We start from the raw sequence: 19,494 nt of genomic DNA on the forward strand, positions 1-19,494 counted from the left end.
TAAATAGTGTGGATTCCTATATTATCTTTTGAAAGAACTTATCAAAACTTGTCAACAAAACTTGAGATCATAATCTTCTTATAAACTCATCATTTGTACTTAGGACTCAAAATATAAAGCTTTAATGCATCAAAATCATATTTAAACTTTATGCTCAACAATCATGTTAAAATCTTTCAATCATCTCAATCAAGATATTGGAAAAATAACTCATAATATGAATCTCATGATTTCAACATCTCAAAATTCATGCTTGAAAACAAAACATTCATAATCATCTTAAAATCTGGAAATTTCAGTTATATATACAAAAATATAAACATAATCATGTAATTCAACTACTAAAACAATGAAAATCTCATAATCTCATCAATATCAACATAGGGTATAAACCCAACATTAATTTCATAGGAAAACATGTAAAATCAAATAACTCTTATAATAAAATCAATTTTTGGGCACAAGGACGAAAGATTTGTCCTTGTTCAAACCCTACATACCTTAAATTATGAATTTGGATGAACTCTTGCTTTCGAAACTCTATTCGTACAATTGATGGATGCTACTTTAAGCTCTAGATCTGGGGATTTCAATTCTTGAATCAATTTCAAAATTTAATGGTGAAATTTTGAGGGATCTTGATTTTTAGTTTGAGACCAAAGTGTTTGATTCTTGAGGAAAATGGTGAAAATGACCATATTTTGGTAAGTTGGGGCTTAAATCTAGTGTTAATGCATAATAGGTGGTGAAAAATACCCATTCTGCCCTTTAAATAACTCAAAAATGGGGTGTTTACGTCACTTGGGGCATAAGGTATGTGCTGCATTGCCCATCGCCTAAGCTAGGTTGTGCGGCGCACAAATTATCGCCTAAAATAAGTTGTGCGGCACACAACTTATCGCCTAATCTAGGTTGTGCATCGCAGAACTTATGACATAACCATTTCAGTAGCCTTAGGTGATTTGTTAGGCGGTGCACTCCACTTTACAAAGCCATAACTTTTGCTCGGGTGTCGGATTTTGGTAAAATTGGTATCGTTGGAAAGCTAATTCGATTCTCTAAAATTTGGTGGGTCTAAATATGCCAAAATACATATATACATCAAGTTATACTTGTTCAAAAATGATCCTTGCCAAATCAAACACTAAAACTTGATGGATTCCAAAGCTCTTAGCTTGCATTACCTTACGTGACTCCTATGAACAAGTTTAACATATCATAAGCTCTCTTATCACTAGAATACTCATTGTAAGTCATGTACTCAAATTTAAATTACAAGATTAGAGGTTTCACACGTAGGAAGAACGGATTATTTTCTAGTTTAGAAGTATACAGTGTATTACATCACTATTGGAGTATTACTTACTCATTAATTATTAAAATATCACTACCTTTTTTCATATAATACAATCATCACACTAATTCAAGTCATCTATCCTTTAGGTATTACTATGCTCATCAATACTTAATCCTAGCATGGTTCTCCTCACCATATTATTGCCCATCACATACAACTTAATAGCATTATAAGTTAACTGGGTTCATCACCAGAACAACTAAGAACTATCATATCCACATCCTTCATTTACAACAATCTTATTGCGGCACATAGCACATAATATCACAAATATCGCATAATTAATCAATAATATAGTTTTCGAGATTAAAGTTAAGTTCTCGTTTCTTTATCCACCCCAACTCCTTGCCTGTAGGCCTAGACATGCTTTTTCCCCTCAATTCTAAATTATGAAAATATAAAATAACACAATCTTCTACTCATTAAACCTAGCCTACCTGGACATCAAGCTTTTGGAAGAAACAAGCTGCAATAAAGATGCTCTTTCCTTTCCTTCATGCCTTGGAATAATCAATCATCTAAAAATCAAGCAATTATAAGAGTAATTAATTAATTACTCTTCAAAAAAATATCTTGGGGAATTCAAATCTATTAATTCTACCCTTAATTCATGGTCTATATCATTCTCCAAGTTCAATTAATCATTAATTAGGTTTTTCAAGCTTAACTCATCTCCATTAATAGAGTTTTTTATGCTAAAGGTCTCATCTTTACGGAATTCAAGGTTCCTAACCATCAAAATTCATAATCTAGTTTATGAAATTCATGTTGGTAATCTTTAATTTATAGATTAGAATCAACTCTAGGTCATTCAAAGATACACGCATCACTATGTTTCGAATTTGAGTTCAAAAATTCAATTTGAAAACCAAAACTCGAATCCACAAGTGCAAAACTAAAATTATTATAGAAAATCACTAAACTCTTAGTCTAAGAGTTTCAAATAAAAAATTTTATCGAAAACAAATTTGAAATCAAGTTAGATTTCATCAAAATATCATTTTTTACTTGACTAGTAAAATCCCAAAATCTCAAATTTTAAACAATGATTTGAAAATGATTTTACAATTTAATTAATGGGTAAAAATAAAAATAACTTTTTAAAAACTTACCCAAGATTTAGATCGCAAAAACCCACTTGAAATCCACATGAAAATGGGGTTAAATCTTAAAATGAGATTATTTAAAGTTACCAGGTCAAGTGCTTCCCGTGAACGTGAAAGATTGACTGTGAACGCAATCAAACCGCATTGGATTTAGCACATAAGCTATCAGGTCCCCATGAAAGCAATCAAGTCCCTATGAATGCGAAGGACTCTTGACCTACATTAATTGGAGTTGTTCATCGCTAACTCGGCGCTCCTATTGTGAACATGATAAAGGTCATGCTTGCCCTTTGCAAATGCAGTCAAGGTCTCGGAAACGCAATGTGCATTTTTTCCATGAATGAATGTGCTATAACAATAGAAAATCATGCTAAAAAGCTCTTCTCTCTGACCCTTGAAATGTATTCATAACCCCGTGAGCAAATTTCAACTATGCTACTAGACTAATTTTTATGTTCTGAACTCAATGAAACCATTAGAATCATCAACATCATGATCAATAAGTTTCACCTAGATCCAACTCTTGGTAAATAAACTAGTTTCTCACTCAAATACTCAAAAATTATAATGGAGCTTTAAAATTCAAATCGACCATGTTACTAGCTCAAAATTGATATTTTAGAGTCGATGAAACTAACAAAAATATTCTTTTAATGCTTGAATCTCAAAATATAGACTAAAGTAAACTATATCAATTCAAGAACCTTTCAAAATCAAAGACTCACACAAAGCTCACAAATGCTACAAAGCAATAATTAGGAGGAGTAAAATGATTAAAATATAGAAAAATCTAAAAACCACCATGGGGTTTGTTATAGAATAATTATCTAAAAGCAAAATATTTTGGTGACTTCTAAAGTAGTTACTAAGCTTAGCCCTAGAGGATTGAAGTAAGAAGAGTCCACTCTTAGCCTCACCAAAATCTTGAGCCATCTTTATAAAATGGGACTACAAAATACATCCAATAGGAGTGAATAAAAAATAAAATTGAAATCGCTTAACAGATTTATCCACTGACAGTAGATTATATATAAAGGAGGGAACATTCAGATATAAAAAATGAAATATCTTTTAAGAAATTTTGCATTCATTAAGCTTCTTCACCGACCTTATCTATAACTATAAATTCAGATTTCATTATTGAGTGAGCGATACATATTTGTTTGAATGATTTGCAAGAAACTACTCCTTGACTAAGAGTAAATACATACCCACTTGTAGATTTAATTCTAGATGATCCGATAATTTAATTTTCATCACTATATTCTTCAATTATTGCAAGATATTTGTTATAATGTAAAATATTATTTTGAGTATATTTTTAGATATCCCAAAACTTATTTCATTGTTATCCAATGAGTTTGATTGAGATTACTTCTGAACTAACTCATCTTACTAGCAGCACATACTATATTTGGTCGAATACAATTTATGATAGACATTGAACTTTTCAATATCGCGCATAGTCCACTTGTGAATCGCTATCGCTTTCACCTTTTTTCTTTTAAAGTGCAAAATTTGAATCAATTGGTGTATTGACCATATTGAAATTCAAATACTAGAATTCGTCAAGTATCATTTCAATATAATGAGGTAGTGAAAGTGCTAAACCTAATTGAGTTTTATGAATTCTAATTCCTAAGATTATGTCAACAACTCGTACTTCTTTCATATCAATTTTTCTAGCCAGTATGCACTTAGTAACATTTATGTCAATAATGGCTCCACTTATGATCAACATGTCATCAACATACAAGAAAACAAAGACTTTCATGATTCAGAGAATTTTTAATGTAAGAACATTTGTCATACCCATTTATCTTAAATTAATTTATCAATATTATTTGAGTGCTTGTTTTAGTCTACAAAGTAGCTCAATAGGTTTGCACACTTTTTTTTAATCAAGAACTACAAAATCCTTAGATTGTTCTAAGTAAATTTCTTTCTCTTTCTCTTTATTTAAGAAATATGTTTTCACATTCATTTTATAAATTTCAAGATCATATACAATCACCTGTGCTACTAACATCTAAATGGATGTTATGTTCATTACCATAAGTATATGTCAAAGTATGATATTTAACAACAAACCTTAACTTATATTTTTTAATAGTTCACCAGCTTTCATTTTCTTAAAGATTCATTTCAAACCTACATATTTATTTCCAGAAGGAGATCAATCTATTTTCAAGTATGATTGTTTAAGATTGATTCAATCTCATTAGTGACTGTAACTTTTCAAAAAGATGAGTCTTCAGAAGATATGACTTCATTAAATGTTTGAGGCTCATCTTCAGGTCGAAAAATCATAAAATTCAATCCAAAAGATGTATATGTTCTTTGAAATTTACCACGTCATGAGTACTCTTCATTTAATGTAATTTTTCTTTTATTCTTTTCAAGGACATTTAAATTCTGATTCAGGATCATGAATATCAGGATGTTTAAATTTACTGACCAAAAATTGATATGTTTTGTTGTTGGTATTATATCCAATAAAAATACAATCCATAGTTTTTGATCCTATTTTTATCCTCTTGAATTTAGGAACTTGAATCTTAGTTAAAAACCACCACACTTAAAATATTTCAAGTTGAACTTTCTCCCTTTTCATTTCCCATATGGAACAGAATGTGTTTTGTTGTGAGCCACTCTATTGAGTATTCAATTTGCTATAATAATAGCTTCCCTCCACAAGTATTGTGACAACTCAAAACTTATTAACAAGACATTTTATCATTGTCTTCAATCTCCAATTTTTATTTTTCATAATTCCGTTGGACTGTGGTTTGTAAGGGGCAATAGTTTAATGGATAACTATTTCCCAAACATATCTCTTCAAAAGGATATTCATACATTACACTCTTATAACTTTTTATTATTTTTTATCTCTTCACTCAACTTGTTTTCAACTTCAATTTTGTATAGCTTAAATACTTCAATTGCTTCATTCTTACAGTTAAGTAAATAAATACAATAATATCGAGTACAATCATCAATAAAAATTTTGAAATATTTTTTCAACCGCAAGAATTAACTTCGTGTCACAATTCTAGTGTGAATTAAGTCTAAAGGACAGAAATTCCTTATAACATATTTACGAGAATATTTAACAAACATAGATTCAATACATATATGATATTGTGATACTAACACTCTCTTAGGGGTCACCCGCCAGTAGAGGACTAACTCCCTAGTCCTTCAGGACACATATTTAGTAGATCCACACAGCCAGTGTTGTGGCAAAGTACTGACACCCTTCCAACTAGGGTTACAGGTTGGATCCCAATTAGCTCAGATTACGGTATGTTGGTTACATGATAACTCCCACAGTGTCATTTCGGTATTCAAATTATATTAAATCAGGTTTGCATGATCAAGTGTTTAGTTTATCAGTTATGTAGATCATTTCAGTACATGATCACTTAGTTTTGCATTCATTTTATACATTTATGTATTTATGCTCAGTATTTATACATGATCCTCATTATGGTCTTACGGCCTATTCAACATTAACTTGAGATTTGCATATAGTACTCATGTTTCTACCACTTTTCAGCTTACATAAATATTTTCAGCTCATGACATATAAATTTTAATAAGTCTTCTAGCTTTTATGTATAATCGTGTTTTAAATGGATATTTCAGCAAATAGCTTATGTCCTCAGTTTTGAAGCATACATTAAGTATTTTCATGATTTAGTACTGACAACATATATGTGTTTGTGGCTACATTCCTTCATAATGTAGGTAATAGATATAGTCCACACACCAGAGTCAGATAGTTCTCAGTATTCAGCCAGCAGGTGATGAGTTCTCTTATTTCGGGGAGTCATTCCATTGCAGTGCGTGCATTACATTTTTATTATACTTATGTATTGATTTGTAGTAGTTGGAGGCATGTCCTAGTTACCTATAGTCAGTATAGTAGAGGTTTTATAGATAGTTAGTCAGAGTCATTATAAGTAATTCAAGGTCCTTCTTCAAATTTATTGTATTGTAAACTTTTACAGTATTATATTTATTCTGATTTTCTCATGATTATGCTTTCACTCAACAAATTTAGCTTGTATATACATTTATAATTAGTCATTCAAGTATCATCCCAATACATGGGTTAGCTTGAGATCACTTGTGGTTCTAAGCACTGTGTTACAATTACGGGGTAGCCTCGGATTGTGACAATATAGTTGCCTTAATTTTTTTTGAAATTCATGTACAAATTCACAATCTATTTACTGAAAAAGAAATTGACGAAAAAACAATCACATACCAAAAAGATGATTTCAAACGACGTGGTTTTAATTTGATGAGATTCATATAAGAAATTAATTTTTTGATTCAATACTTGTAACAACAATAATGATTTAATTTGAAATTTCGAAGATCATGTAGATAATAATTTTCCAGTTGATTTGAGATTAATTTAAGTTGCTGAAAATAACATTGTGAAACAAGTTTTTGAATTTTGTTTTGAGTTGTTGAAAAATAACGACAATTACGCTTAGTAAGATTCATTCATGGAAAAGAAATCTTCAGTTTTTAATACATGGAGTAATAATACCTTATTTAACTCATCTGATTTGAGTAAAAAGAAGGTAGTAAATCCATTTGTATATATATTTATGTAGCAACAAGTTTGTAAAATACAAAATATAAGTTGTTATTTTAGGTAATCATGAAATAGTTGCTATGAAGTTCCTAATTATGAGCTTAAGTTTGCTACATATGATTTTTTCCCTTTCTTATTTTAGCTTTCATACTAGTACTTTAGCTCAAATGTTTGTTGCTGCAAGTCTTAGTTCATTACTTCGACTTAATTGCCCCTTATTTCAGGTGTCGATATGCTATTAGAATTGTGGTCCTAAGCACCGTGTTATTACTAGGGGGTAGTCTCAGGTCGTGACACTTCTATTAGAAAAAAAGTAAAACTGAAAAAATTGATGCTTAACGACGTTAAAGAGAAATTTGTTATAATGATAACATTTTATCCTTAATACGTAACTCCCAGTAATGACTCTCTATCAGCCATTAAAATAGGAAAAAAATAAAGGAGAAAAAAATACAAAAAAAGAAGAAGAGTAATATAAAATAGGGAAAAAATACAAAAAAAAAAAAAAGAAGAAAAAAAAGAGGAGGAAAAATGAAAAGGAAAAACAAAGGAAAAATTATGAAAAAGTAAAAAAAGAAAAAAGAAAACGAAAACAACAAAAAAAGGAAAAGAAAAATTGAAGGAAAAAAACTAAAAAAGGAAAAACGAAGAAGAGAATAATAGAAAATACAAAAAGAGAGAAAATACATGAGAAAGGCTAAAAAAGGGGTAGCCCGGTGAACTAAAGCTACTGCTATGCGATGTGTCCTGGGAAGGGCCCCACCACAAAGGTATATCGTACGCAGCCTTACCTTACAATTCTGTCAGAGGCTGTTTCCAAGGCTTGAACCCATGACCTCCTAGTCATATTATTTGGTGATAATCTTTTTCTGCTACTATCGGTTGTTTTGTTACTACTTTTTGTCTCTTGTTCTTATATTATGTTTTGTTTACGTTGTTTGGCCTCGAACCGGGGGTCTATTAAAAACAACATTTCTACCTAGTCGTATGGACTGTGTACAATCTACCTTCCTCGGACCCACTATGCGAATATATACTGGCTATGTTATTTTTCTTAGAAAAATATATATCACATAAAATGCAGCAATGAGAATAACGTTTATGATGTCTGCATTTAAAAAACGTAGCAATTAAATTTAAATTAAAGCTTATTATTCAAACATAAAATTGAGAAGAAAAATTTAAGCTTATAACACAAATAAAGCAAAGTTTAAGGAGAATCTAATATGTCTTTTTCTTAAACTGAAGCATTTAACATCCTCAATAAATTTGTTTCATGAAAAAAATGTCCTTTTATTTAGTTTTATAGCGATGTTATCAAAAAATTGTTGTGAATTTCTCATAATTATTATCAAAGAGAAGAAAGCACATTTTTCTTACAACTTAGTAAAAGTTTTTTCTTGTTGGTTGTTTTAATTACTATTATTAATAAGTGTGAAGAAGCAAGCACCTCTTCGTCAATATGTTTGTTTCTTCACCTGCTTTAGCTTTCTGTGATTTTACTATATTATTTTTAATTAATTATTTTAAGTTATTTACATATAAGAAAATTAATAATATTTAATTTAAAAAGATAAAATAAACATTTATGACATGTCTATTTCAGCTGCTTCAATCGTAGTTTTATTATGTCATCTCTAATTAATTATTATAAGTCATTTAGGTATTAAAAAATAATAATATTTAATAAATAATAAATGCTGAATTAATTCTTAATACTTTAAATTAATATGACATATTATATGAGACTCATTTAAAAAAATTCACAAGTATGTTTGTTTCATGATTTTACTATATTATCCCTAATTAATTATTGTAAGACATTTACATATAAAAAAATTAATAATATTTAATAAAAAGGGTAAAATAAACTTTTATGACATGTCTGCTTCAACTGCTTCAATTGTAATTTATTATATCACCCCTAATAAGTCATTTAGGTATTAAAAAAATTAATAATATTTAATAAATAATAAAATTGGCATGAAATGATAAATTAATTCTTGATAGTTTAGATTAGCATGGCATCTTATATGAGACACAAATATTTTCTTATAGTAATTTTGCTATATTAATTCTAATTTGGTATTATAAGTCATTTAGGATATATTCACTCTGTTGCTTCAATCATAAAATTTGATTGACTCTCGAATTTATTTCAGTGTCACTTAAATTGGAATAGAAGAAAAAATATTATAAATCATAATAATTAAAAACTTAAATTATTTTAAGAATATAATTGATTATCAATGCCACAAAAAATAGCTCACAATTTAAAATATTTAAAAACAATTAAAAATATGATTGATCTATCAACTAAATTATATTTGTGTCACATAAATCCAGGGTAGTTTTGACATTTTATAATTTGCATGTTTTAGTGTTTTAATTTAGTAATTTGTTGATCCAAATGATGTTTTCAAATTTAATAGGTTTTGAAAATTTAGTACTTTGTTTATTTTAATTAATTTATTTTATTTTGGCAAAATATTAATATTTAAAAATTAATCAAAAAGAATAATTATAAGTCATAACTATTAACATCTTATAATATTTTAAAAAATATATATTAAAAAATATGATTGACTTTTGAAATTTTAATAGTGTTACATAAGTTGCGATAAAGAAAGTAACATAAATTATTTGAAATTACATTAAAAGATACTAAAATCACAACGATTAATAATTTAAAATATTTTAAAAAATATGTTAGCAAAAATTTAATTGACTCTCTAAATTCTAAAATTGGAACAAAGTGAGTAACGTAAATTACTAATTACGTAAAAGGTACAATAAATTACAATGATTAACAACTAAAATTATTTAAAAATTTATTGACACTCCAAATACTATTTGTGCTGTATAAATTGAGATAACGTAAATAAAATAAGTTAGGCTCGTGTTGGCATGAGCTACAGTTACTAGTTTGTAATATGAAAGTAATAGCTTGTTTGGCTAAGTTTTCAAAATTCCTTATTTTGAGTAGTGCTTATTCCAAAAATATTTTTCAAAAAAGCATTTTGAGTAAGAACACTTTGTGTTTGATCAATAAATTTAAAATATACTTTTGAGAAGCCATTAGTGTTGAACAAATTTTTTAAAAAAGTTTAGGTGTATTTTTAAAAGTGCTTTTAAAATAAGAAGCTAGTTTTTAGTTTATGAAAGCAACTTCTACTTCTCTGTAAACATAATTATTTTCTATCTAAAGTTTGGTCAAATAATTCATTTTTTAAAAAATAGGTCCGTATTAGACAAAATAAGTACTTTTGAGAAAAATAAGCTTGATCAAACACGCTATAATATATAATGTAAAACTTTAAGGGGTTATATTTATACTAAATGCATTTCATTAGAGGAAAAATCTGCATTTGTAGGTCACATTTTAATGTCAAAATGTGATCTTTAAAGTAGTTACTATCGGCAATATTTTAACTTAAGTCGTTATTCAGAGTTACAACTTTATATACACTCAAGCACCTTCCGCACATGAGAAGAGTTTGGTGGAGAGTCGTTAATGCGAGTAACGTATTAAGGATAAAATATCACCCACAACAATAAATTTCTCTATAATATCGTTAAGCATCAATTTTTTTTGTTAACTTATTATTTTAAATAAGATAATGTCTAATACGTTACTATGAAATATGTTTATTTTATTTTTGAATTTTTTTTTTTAAAATAGTATTTTATTTTTGTAAGCTGATTTAAATATTGACATACTTTGATTAAAATTACTGAGCTGAAACATTTATCTTACCATAGCAATCAAATAAAAACATTTTCTTAGAAATACTCCTGCCAAACACACCCCAAATCTTTTCAATTGTCTGAGCAAATAGTCCCTCGAGAAGCTCAACCAAACGAGTATATATATGATGTAGTGGTGTATTCTAGACAAAAATCAAATTGTACTCCAAACTTGTAACTTGTAAGTGAAAAACAAGATACTGCTTTCTCCCCCTAAAGGCCAAACGTCCACAAGAAGATTCCGATAAAAGAGTGGAATCCTTGAATATGTCCTTGATAATTCTCAAACCAACTCTTCAGAAAAATTGATAATGGAAAGTTCAAATGTGAAGATGAGCGCCTTTCAGCAAGATATGAAAAAAAATTTGCAAACTAATCAACAACAACCTGTGAAAAATTCAAAAGATATGCCAACTATTAATTGGACGTGTCTTTACAATGGAACACCTGATGGTCTTCAAGAAGGGTTCGGGGACGATATCAATGATGATGAAGAGGGAGAAAAAGAAGATGGCCTTAATGAAGGATCTAGGGACGATGTGAATGATGATAACGAAGGAAAAAAAGATAATGATGAGGAGTCAAAAGGTGGCACTAGTAAGTCTAAGGACGAACAAGATAATGATATTGGGAGTTCCGATGGTTAGTTTCTTTTTCTTCGTCTTATTTCTTTTAATATGTTATGATTTTGCCTCTATTCAACCAAATGATTATTTTTAACACATTTTCCTTGTGGAAGAGTCTAAAGCAATTACACATGTAAAAGATGACAATGCACTTGTCAAAACTCAAAGCAAACCATTTCAAAGAGTGTGGACAGACAAGGACGAGAAAATACTGCTGGAAGCTATTGGAAGTTACAGAGCTATTCATGGAAAGGAGCCAACTAGTAATAATTTGTTTAATATAATCAAGGGAAAAATCAGTTTCGAACCAACTTTAGTTCAAGTCGGTAACAAAATTAGAAGCTTGAAGAGAATCAAGAGAAAAACCCGCCAACGGATTGTTGAAGATACACCTGCTGAAAAAAGCTTGTTTTGTTCATCTCAAAAGGTTTTGGGTGTCAACAAAATGTGTTCAACTACTGCTCAATCAAGTAAAGGAAAGAAAGTTTTGAACGATGCAGAAATTGCCAGAATTGTGATGACGTTATTTCAAGGCTATGAAGGTGATGAGGTCATGCAGATTGAGACGAGTACAAGAAAGGTGTCACAACTAATTGCTTCAGGATTGTCTACAAAGTGGAAAGATTTGATCAAGGCTCAAGCGAACCAGTATTTGATAGGACTTAACAATAGAAAATCCAAAGTAGAATTGTTTTTGGAGATGATGGAGGTAGAAGCAAGGTGATCACACTCCTTGAACATCTTGTGTGGCATAACCAACTTCATTCCAAGTTTTAGAATTCCTATAGTTTCTCTAATATTTTCTGTTGATTCCTTGCCCATTAAATCATTAAGTAAAGGTTTTAAAATATTTGGATATATTCATCCCTTTAAGTTATGGTTCCTATCTAACATAGTTGTTATATTTTATGCTTAATTTTCTTGAAAAAATTGCTTATTACTTTAGTCTTCTCTTGTATTTCAGAGAGCATGATGATAATGACACTGAATGATCCGGTCAAGGCTATGAAGTTGATATATTTACTTCCATTGGGATGATGATCATGGTCGACTAGAAGAAATTTTTGGGTGGGGATCTGAATGGGTGCATGTTTAGATACTCCAGTTATAGTTATTATGCAGGGGATAATAGAGGTGACTGTAATTATGCAGGGGATAATAGAGGTGACTATTGGGTACAGTGTATGATTGACAGTATTTGCAATGCTTCTGTTTCATACGGAACAACTTTTGCATTGTCTTGCTCTGCAGCCTTCTGCTTCTGCTTTGAATATTTAATTAATCCACCAAGTATGTATGTATATATATAAATATATATCCTTGAAGCCAGCTTTCATGCATGAATTGCCTAACGATTAGTTCACTGTAAGTATGTATGTATATATATAAATATATATCCTTGAAGCCAGCTTTCATGCATGAATTGCCTAACGATTAGTTCACTGTTACCCAGAATTTAATACGGGTAACATTCCGAATACTTGCCTCTTTATTGATTACCTCTATTGGTTTGTATGTTTTATTTATTTGAAATTCGTGTATGGTTAATCACGTCTTTAGCTGAGAAGGTCATTCCGAACATTCCTATGGGTAATTCTCTACACTCTGTTCAAATATTGTCTGGCAGCTTTTGTTGAAACCTACAGTTCGGACATTGTTGAGAATTGCAGGCACTTGTATCTGCTGCTTTCCCTTAGATCCACAGAATTGATCTATAGTGCTAGAATCATGGGTGTGCAGTAAAAAGTTTTGTTAGAAGGAACCAATCTGTTTCAAGTGTTGCATTAAAGAATTGTTGCTTGTAGCAGTATGAATAGATGTTGCTAATAGTATGCATTGAATTATGCATCTGTGTGTCTGGCAGCTTGAGTTAAAGACTACAAAATGATTTGGTGATAGCTTTCACATACAGTTCTGACATTGTTGAGATTTGCGGGCACTTGTATCTGCTACTTTCTCTTAGATCCACAGATGGATCAATAGAGTTATAATCATGAGTTTACTTTTCTATTGGGGCCTCAATATTCTTCTTATGAGATCAAGACAATTCTATTGTTTAATATGGTTGATATCCTTTTAAATTGTTCTTCCCATGCATCATGCTTACAAACATTCCTCATCATTCCAACAAGTGGGTTACAAATCACAGGTATCCGTAATTGAGCCTGTTTGTGCATTCTCTCTCGGATCTCACCGGTTCGATAAAAACATCAATTCATCCTTTGGACAGATATGAAAGAGAAGTAAATTATGGTCATCGATCTGCAGTTAAGAGAATCCTAGAAGGAGATGTCCCACCTTCTTCTATGATGATACTCTGTGTTTCCAATATCTATTCAATTTGCGACCCCCCAGTCGGACCTCAATCTTCATTATCTAGCACGACCCAAAATGCATCTAGTGCAAAAGTTGAACTGACGGATGGTTGGTAAGAAAAATATTAATGCCTATCACTGTTATAAATTGGATTTCATGATCATGCAGAATTTGTTTGTTTTATAGGTATTCAATAATTGCCGTCTTAGATATACCACTATCCAAGAAGTTGGCTGCTGGAAATCTGTTTGTTGGCGAAAAGCTTAGGTTACCATATTAAATTAATTGTTATAGTTTATCCTTTGTTAAGGGATCCTGTTTGTAGAAAATAAATATTGTTGCTTTCAAGGGCTTTTCCAATTTCTATTGACATTTTTAAAGGTCTGCATTAATTCTAGGCATCAGGGATGACTAGTTTACTGCTGCATATAAATGGGACATATAGAGCTCATTGGGCATCTCGTTTGGGCTTATGTATGTATTATTAAAAGCCAAGAACTCATTACTTGCAGTTATATTCCGACCATGCAACTATAGTTTTCTGTCTCCCTTTGTCCTGTCTTGGTTCATGTAAACATTCTTAGGTAAAGGCAGTGGTATTCCATTATCATTGATGTCAATCAAGGATGGCGGAGGTGCTGTTCTCTTCAAGGAATAACAATAACATTGAAAATTGTTGGGGAAGTAAAATTAGTTTTGATTCTAATGGCAATTGATTACATCCAGGTTAAGTAATGGGGGGTTCGTTGTAAGGTGATACTAAATACACCACTATTTGCTTTTTTGACTGCTAGCTTCCTAAAAGATTTCTCTCCATCCTTCTCTTAATATCTGCATTATAGGTTCATCTTTAAAATTGCTTAATTTTCTTTTTAATTTGAAGAAATCCATCACTTTTTCTTCAATAGATAGAAACCGTCACTTAGAGGCAAAAAGAAGTAAATTAAGAGGCGCAGATAATCTTACTTTTGGATGAGAAAAGCTATCATGAGTTTGGCTCGTTGTGCTTCCTTGAGTATGTAGTTTCACCCTGGAGTCCTCTTGCCGGCTTCTTGCTTTTTACTCATTTGAATCCTGTGATACATCAAGAAATGGGCCTAACTCCATCTTAGACCACTGTGCATCTGATCCATCTATGGAAATAATCATTTGATTCGCCACGTTTGATTCATTCAATAAATATCATTTCTTTGCTGCAACATATGTAAAAGCGGCACACTTCTTTTATCTGTAAAGTGATCCCTGCCTCCTGCTATTACGTGTGATTTTTCCATCAAATTTGCAGTGGGTCAGACATCTGTATCGATGTATTAGCTTAGCTATCTAACAGGATAGCAGATTAGTTTTTTAAATGAGAAACATAAATGGGGTTGAGCAATCCTCTACATCTACTAATTTGACCATTATTTTGGTAACTATAACAGTCACAAATTGCATGAGAAAGCCTAAAAACCTTCACTTGAATATATTTTACTAACCCCACGCGCGCACTGGGGTTAAGCTTAGATAATTCTTGAATGAGTCCTATTATACAACTCTCCAACTGAATTTTCTGTAGTAAGCCTTCAATTTTAACACTGTTAATTGTCTGGATTAATCAAATTATCTGGCATCCTCCGGTCTACTAGTATAACTCTGTTTAAATGCAGTCAAATCTCCAATGTCTGCTTAATTCAATCTATTTTGAATGATGATATCTCTTTTAATGAATTATGTGTAACACGTAAATATGTTTGTATGTATGAATATGGATAGGTGGTAATGAGTGGTGGTTGTTAATGGTGGATTTAGCAGCTGAGTTTGGTTCGATTATTAGTCTGGTGGATTGAAAATAAAGAATGACAAGGTGTGACAGTAAGCAAAAAGTACAAATTTTAGTTCGCTCAGTACTAAAAGTTTGATCTAGCTCTAGTTATGAAAAGCTGGTGCTGGCCTTCCTTCTAAAATTTGGTGCAAGCACTTGAGTCAATTTTTCCAAAGTATGATGGGAAAATTTCTTCATAATATCTTACTCCCTCTGTTTCAATATGTTTATCTTACTCTCCTTTATTGTTTGTTTCAAAAAAGAAAGCCTCTCCCAACTTGGTAACTTTTTAATTTTAACATCCCACATGACATGTTTAAGATCACAAGATTGAAGGGCATTTTGATTCATTACACATATTTTAGTTTAAGACCACAAGATTCGAGTTTTCTTTACATTCTTAAACTCCTTGTCAAGTCAAGCTAAGAAAATTTTTGAAGCAGAGGGAGTAATAATTACTGTAACACTAATCAAGCTTTTGAGTTTTCCAATAAAGATACCATAAGGTTTATCATGTTATTTCAGGATTTTCCCTGGCACTCTTTTTCCTTCTGTCATATCAAGAAACTGTCATTCTAGGATGTAGTTCCTTTCTGTTAGAGCATGCTTATATCTTGGATGTGACGTATTTTCGAATACGGTTTCAACTTTCACGCGGTGCCACTTCAATACTATTTGATATGTTTTATTAATGAATCTCTGTGATATGTACTAATACGGCCTATATTTGTGAGTTTTGTCAATCTAGATGCAGTAGCATTGTGGAGGGAGTAGTCTCAGAATCTCAAAAAGAAAAGAAAGATGCCTACATAGGAAGCAACTACGAAAATAAAGAAGGGGCAAGGATTTTGAGGATACTCGAGAGAGCTGCAGAACCAGAACTTCTGATGGCAGAGATGACTTCAGAGCAGTTGAATTTATTTTCATCCTATCAAGAAAAGTTGGAGGTATGTTCATTTCCACCCGCTTTAGCCGTAGGAGGTTAGTCACGATCCCTTTTTTGTCATTTTCAGTCATTGCGGCAGTCGGACCTGCAGAAATCTCTTGAAAAAACTCTGCAAGCTGCTGGACTTGATGAAAGAGACGTCACTCCGTTTTATGTGTTAGGATCTCAAATTCAAAATCAGTGTTAATTTCTGATTTCTCCAACTATCACAGTACTTCCCGCCTCTCCCAACTCAAGGACACTATCAAAAATGTAATAAAGAAGAAGAGTGTGGGAGATAAGCTAATCAAGACAAAAGGAACTTTGAATACCTTCCAGAATCCAAGAAACTGTGTACATAGCAAAAGGAATATTGTGAATAATTCACTGCAAAGTATGTTAGGAAGTTAGCCTATAGGCTAGTGACATATGTACATAGCATGAAGGCGTTGTTTTCATTCCTACTTGTATAAATTGATGAAATGGTGATCAATAAAAACACAGAGAAAATTTCTCAATTGTCTCTTTTCTTTAAACATGGTATCAAAGCATTAGGAATATATCCTAATTTTTTTTTTACAGTCTCTTTCCCTTTAATTCTCTCTCTCTTCCATATCTAATGGAAGACACCCCTACTAATGAAAGCAACAATCAGACCTCTTCACCTGGAGTTGGTACTACTTCCAACTCAAGGGAATATGCTAGATACAGCTCACCCATTCTTTCTTCATGCTTCAGATTCCCCTGGAATGGTGCTCGTGAACACCATTTTTGATGGTAAGGGATATGGTGGTTGGCGCAGGGAATTTTGATAGCTTTATCACCAAAGAATAAGGTTGGTTTCATTGATAGAACAATTACCACACCAAATATCACTTCTGATACTTATAAAACATGGTCAAGGTGCAACAACATGGTGATCTCTTGGCTCCTGAACTCCCTCTCAAAGGAGATTGCTGAAAGTGTTTTATACTCCAAGACTGCAAAACACATCTGGGAAGAACCTGAGGAGAGGTTTGGACAGAGCAATGGACCTCTTCTTTATCAACTACAAAAGGAAATCAGTGAGTCAGTTCAAGGAAATGTGTCCCTTGCACCTGTGATTGTTCATGTGGAGGTAAGGTGAAATCTAACAAATCTGAAAAAGATGAAGGCTTATTCAATTCCTTATGGGACTGAATGAAGCTTATACAGGACCTAGAAGCAGCTTATTGTTGCTTTCCCCTCTCCCTTCAGTGAACCATGCCTATTCTCTCCTCATCAGGGATGAGAAACAGAGGGAAGTTCATGTATCACAACATGCTGCACCTACAACTTTTTATGTTTCTAAGCATGGAACAAACAACTTTGGAGCTGGATCTTCTGATTTCACTGCAGGACATCCTAGCCAACCTTACAATTCGCAGAAGTTTGCAGAAAGAAAACCTGTAACCGAAGGAAAGAAAATTGGTAATGGGCTCTTTTGTTCCTACTGTAAGAAGACAAACCATACCATTGAAAATTGTTACAGGTTGATAGGGTTCCCTGCTGATTTCAAATTCACAAAGTCCAAGAAAATTGGACCCACTGTGAAAAGCAATTCTGCTTATTTCGTTGATGAATCGGGTAGTAGTGCAGGTGACAAGCCAATGACTCAGGATCAGTATCATCACTTGTATCAACTTTTACACCATATGAAGCTAGGAGCTGAAGTAAAAACTAATACTGAGGAGTCTGCAACGGTCAATTGTGCTGGAATAACTACTCTACCTTCTTCTAAGCCCTTCGTTAATGTCTCTTTAGGCACAGTTCCTTGGATTCTAGACTCGGGAGCATCTGAGCACATGACATCTGATTTTAATTTGTTGTTCAATGTTAAGAGCCTCCCTAAGCCTATATATGTGAATCTGCCAAATTCCACTAGATCTCTTGTTTTTAAATCAGGATCAATGACTTTGTTCCCAGATTTCACTATACATCATGTCCTATATGTACCATCTTTTCATTATAATCTTCTATCAGTTTATAGACTTTGTTTACAATTCAAATCAATTCTAAGTTTCTCCAGTTTTGGTGCAGAAGCTATTCTGCAGGGCCCTTCAATGAAGAGGCCATTGGTTCTTGGTAAAGTCACTAGGGGGTTGTATCTTCTACATTCAAGTAGCACCAGACAAGCCAGGCATTCAAATAGTCTATCTTCTTTTAGCAGAGTTTTTAATTCCAAGTGTAATCAAAGTGCCGTAGCACAAGTATCAAAATCTTCTTCATTTCTAGGATCAGTTGCTGTTGATGTAAACACTTGGCATTGTAGACTTGGTCACATGCCATTTTCTAATATGAAATATGTTTGTCCTGATCCTATCAATTCTATTTCTGTTCCTTGTGATGTTTGTGCTAAAGCAAAACAAACTAAATTACCTTTTGGGTCTACTAACATAGTTTCCAAGCATATATTTGATCTTATACATGTTGAAACATGGGGACCTTACAAAACCTCAACTCACGATGGTTTTAAGTACTTTCTAACCATTGTAGATGATCACAGTAGAGCTACTTGAACTTTCCTTTTGAGCACTAAATCTAATGCTTTCACAGTCTTAAAGCAATTTTTGGTTATGATTAAAACCCAATTTCACACTAAGGTCAAGATACTTAGAAGTGATAATGCCCTAGAGCTAGGGAGCAGTAAAGAGGGAAAAGAGTTACTTTTGTCAGGAGGAATCATACACCAAACTTCTTGTGTAAGCTCTCCACAGCAAAATGGAGTTGTGGAGAGAAAACACAGACATTTGTTAGAGGTGTGTAGGGCTTTGCTTTTCCAGTCAAATTTACCTATTCATTTTTGGGGGGAGTGTCTCTTAACAGCAACTTTCTTAATAAATAGGTTCACTTCCAAATTGCCCAATATGAAAACCCCTTATGAGCTCTTATTTGGTCACTCACCTGATTATTCTATTCTCAGGTGTTTTGGTTGTCTTTGTTATGCCTCTACTTTACCTGTCAATAGAGGGAAACTAGATCC

General features: G+C 31.9%; 1 protein-coding gene across 2 annotated transcripts; it reads left to right on the plus strand.

The window, feature by feature from the left end:
* Nucleotides 1-10,860: 10,860 nt before the first annotated feature.
* On the plus strand, nucleotides 10,861-12,796 carry LOC107860858. Of its 2 annotated transcripts, none has more exons than XM_016706336.2 (3): nucleotides 10,861-11,464; nucleotides 11,571-12,168; nucleotides 12,413-12,796. In XM_016706336.2, the coding sequence occupies exons 1-3, from the start codon at nucleotides 11,134-11,136 to the stop codon at nucleotides 12,438-12,440; spliced, it is 957 nt and encodes a 318-aa protein (XP_016561822.1). In that variant the 5' UTR covers nucleotides 10,861-11,133; the 3' UTR covers nucleotides 12,441-12,796. The 2 variants fall into 2 exon arrangements, with proteins under 2 accessions (XP_016561822.1, XP_016561821.1); XM_016706335.2 differs by having other exon boundaries at nucleotides 10,862-11,464; nucleotides 11,562-12,168.
* Nucleotides 12,797-19,494: the final 6,698 nt, after the last annotated feature.

This window comes from Capsicum annuum, unplaced genomic scaffold (genome assembly GCF_002878395.1).
Source record: "Capsicum annuum cultivar UCD-10X-F1 unplaced genomic scaffold, UCD10Xv1.1 ctg4536, whole genome shotgun sequence".
NCBI lineage: Eukaryota > Viridiplantae > Streptophyta > Magnoliopsida > Solanales > Solanaceae > Capsicum > Capsicum annuum.

Coding starts and splice junctions, on each gene's coding strand:
- LOC107860858 (XM_016706335.2), top strand. CDS start 11,134: ATGGAAAGTTCAAATGTGAAGATGAGCGCCTTTCAGCAAGATATGAAA. Junction 11,465..11,561: donor TGATATTGGGAGTTCCGATG/GTTAGTTTCTTT, acceptor TCCTTGTGGAAG/AGTCTAAAGCAATTACACAT. Junction 12,169..12,412: donor ATGATGGAGGTAGAAGCAAG/GTGATCACACTC, acceptor CTTGTATTTCAG/AGAGCATGATGATAATGACA.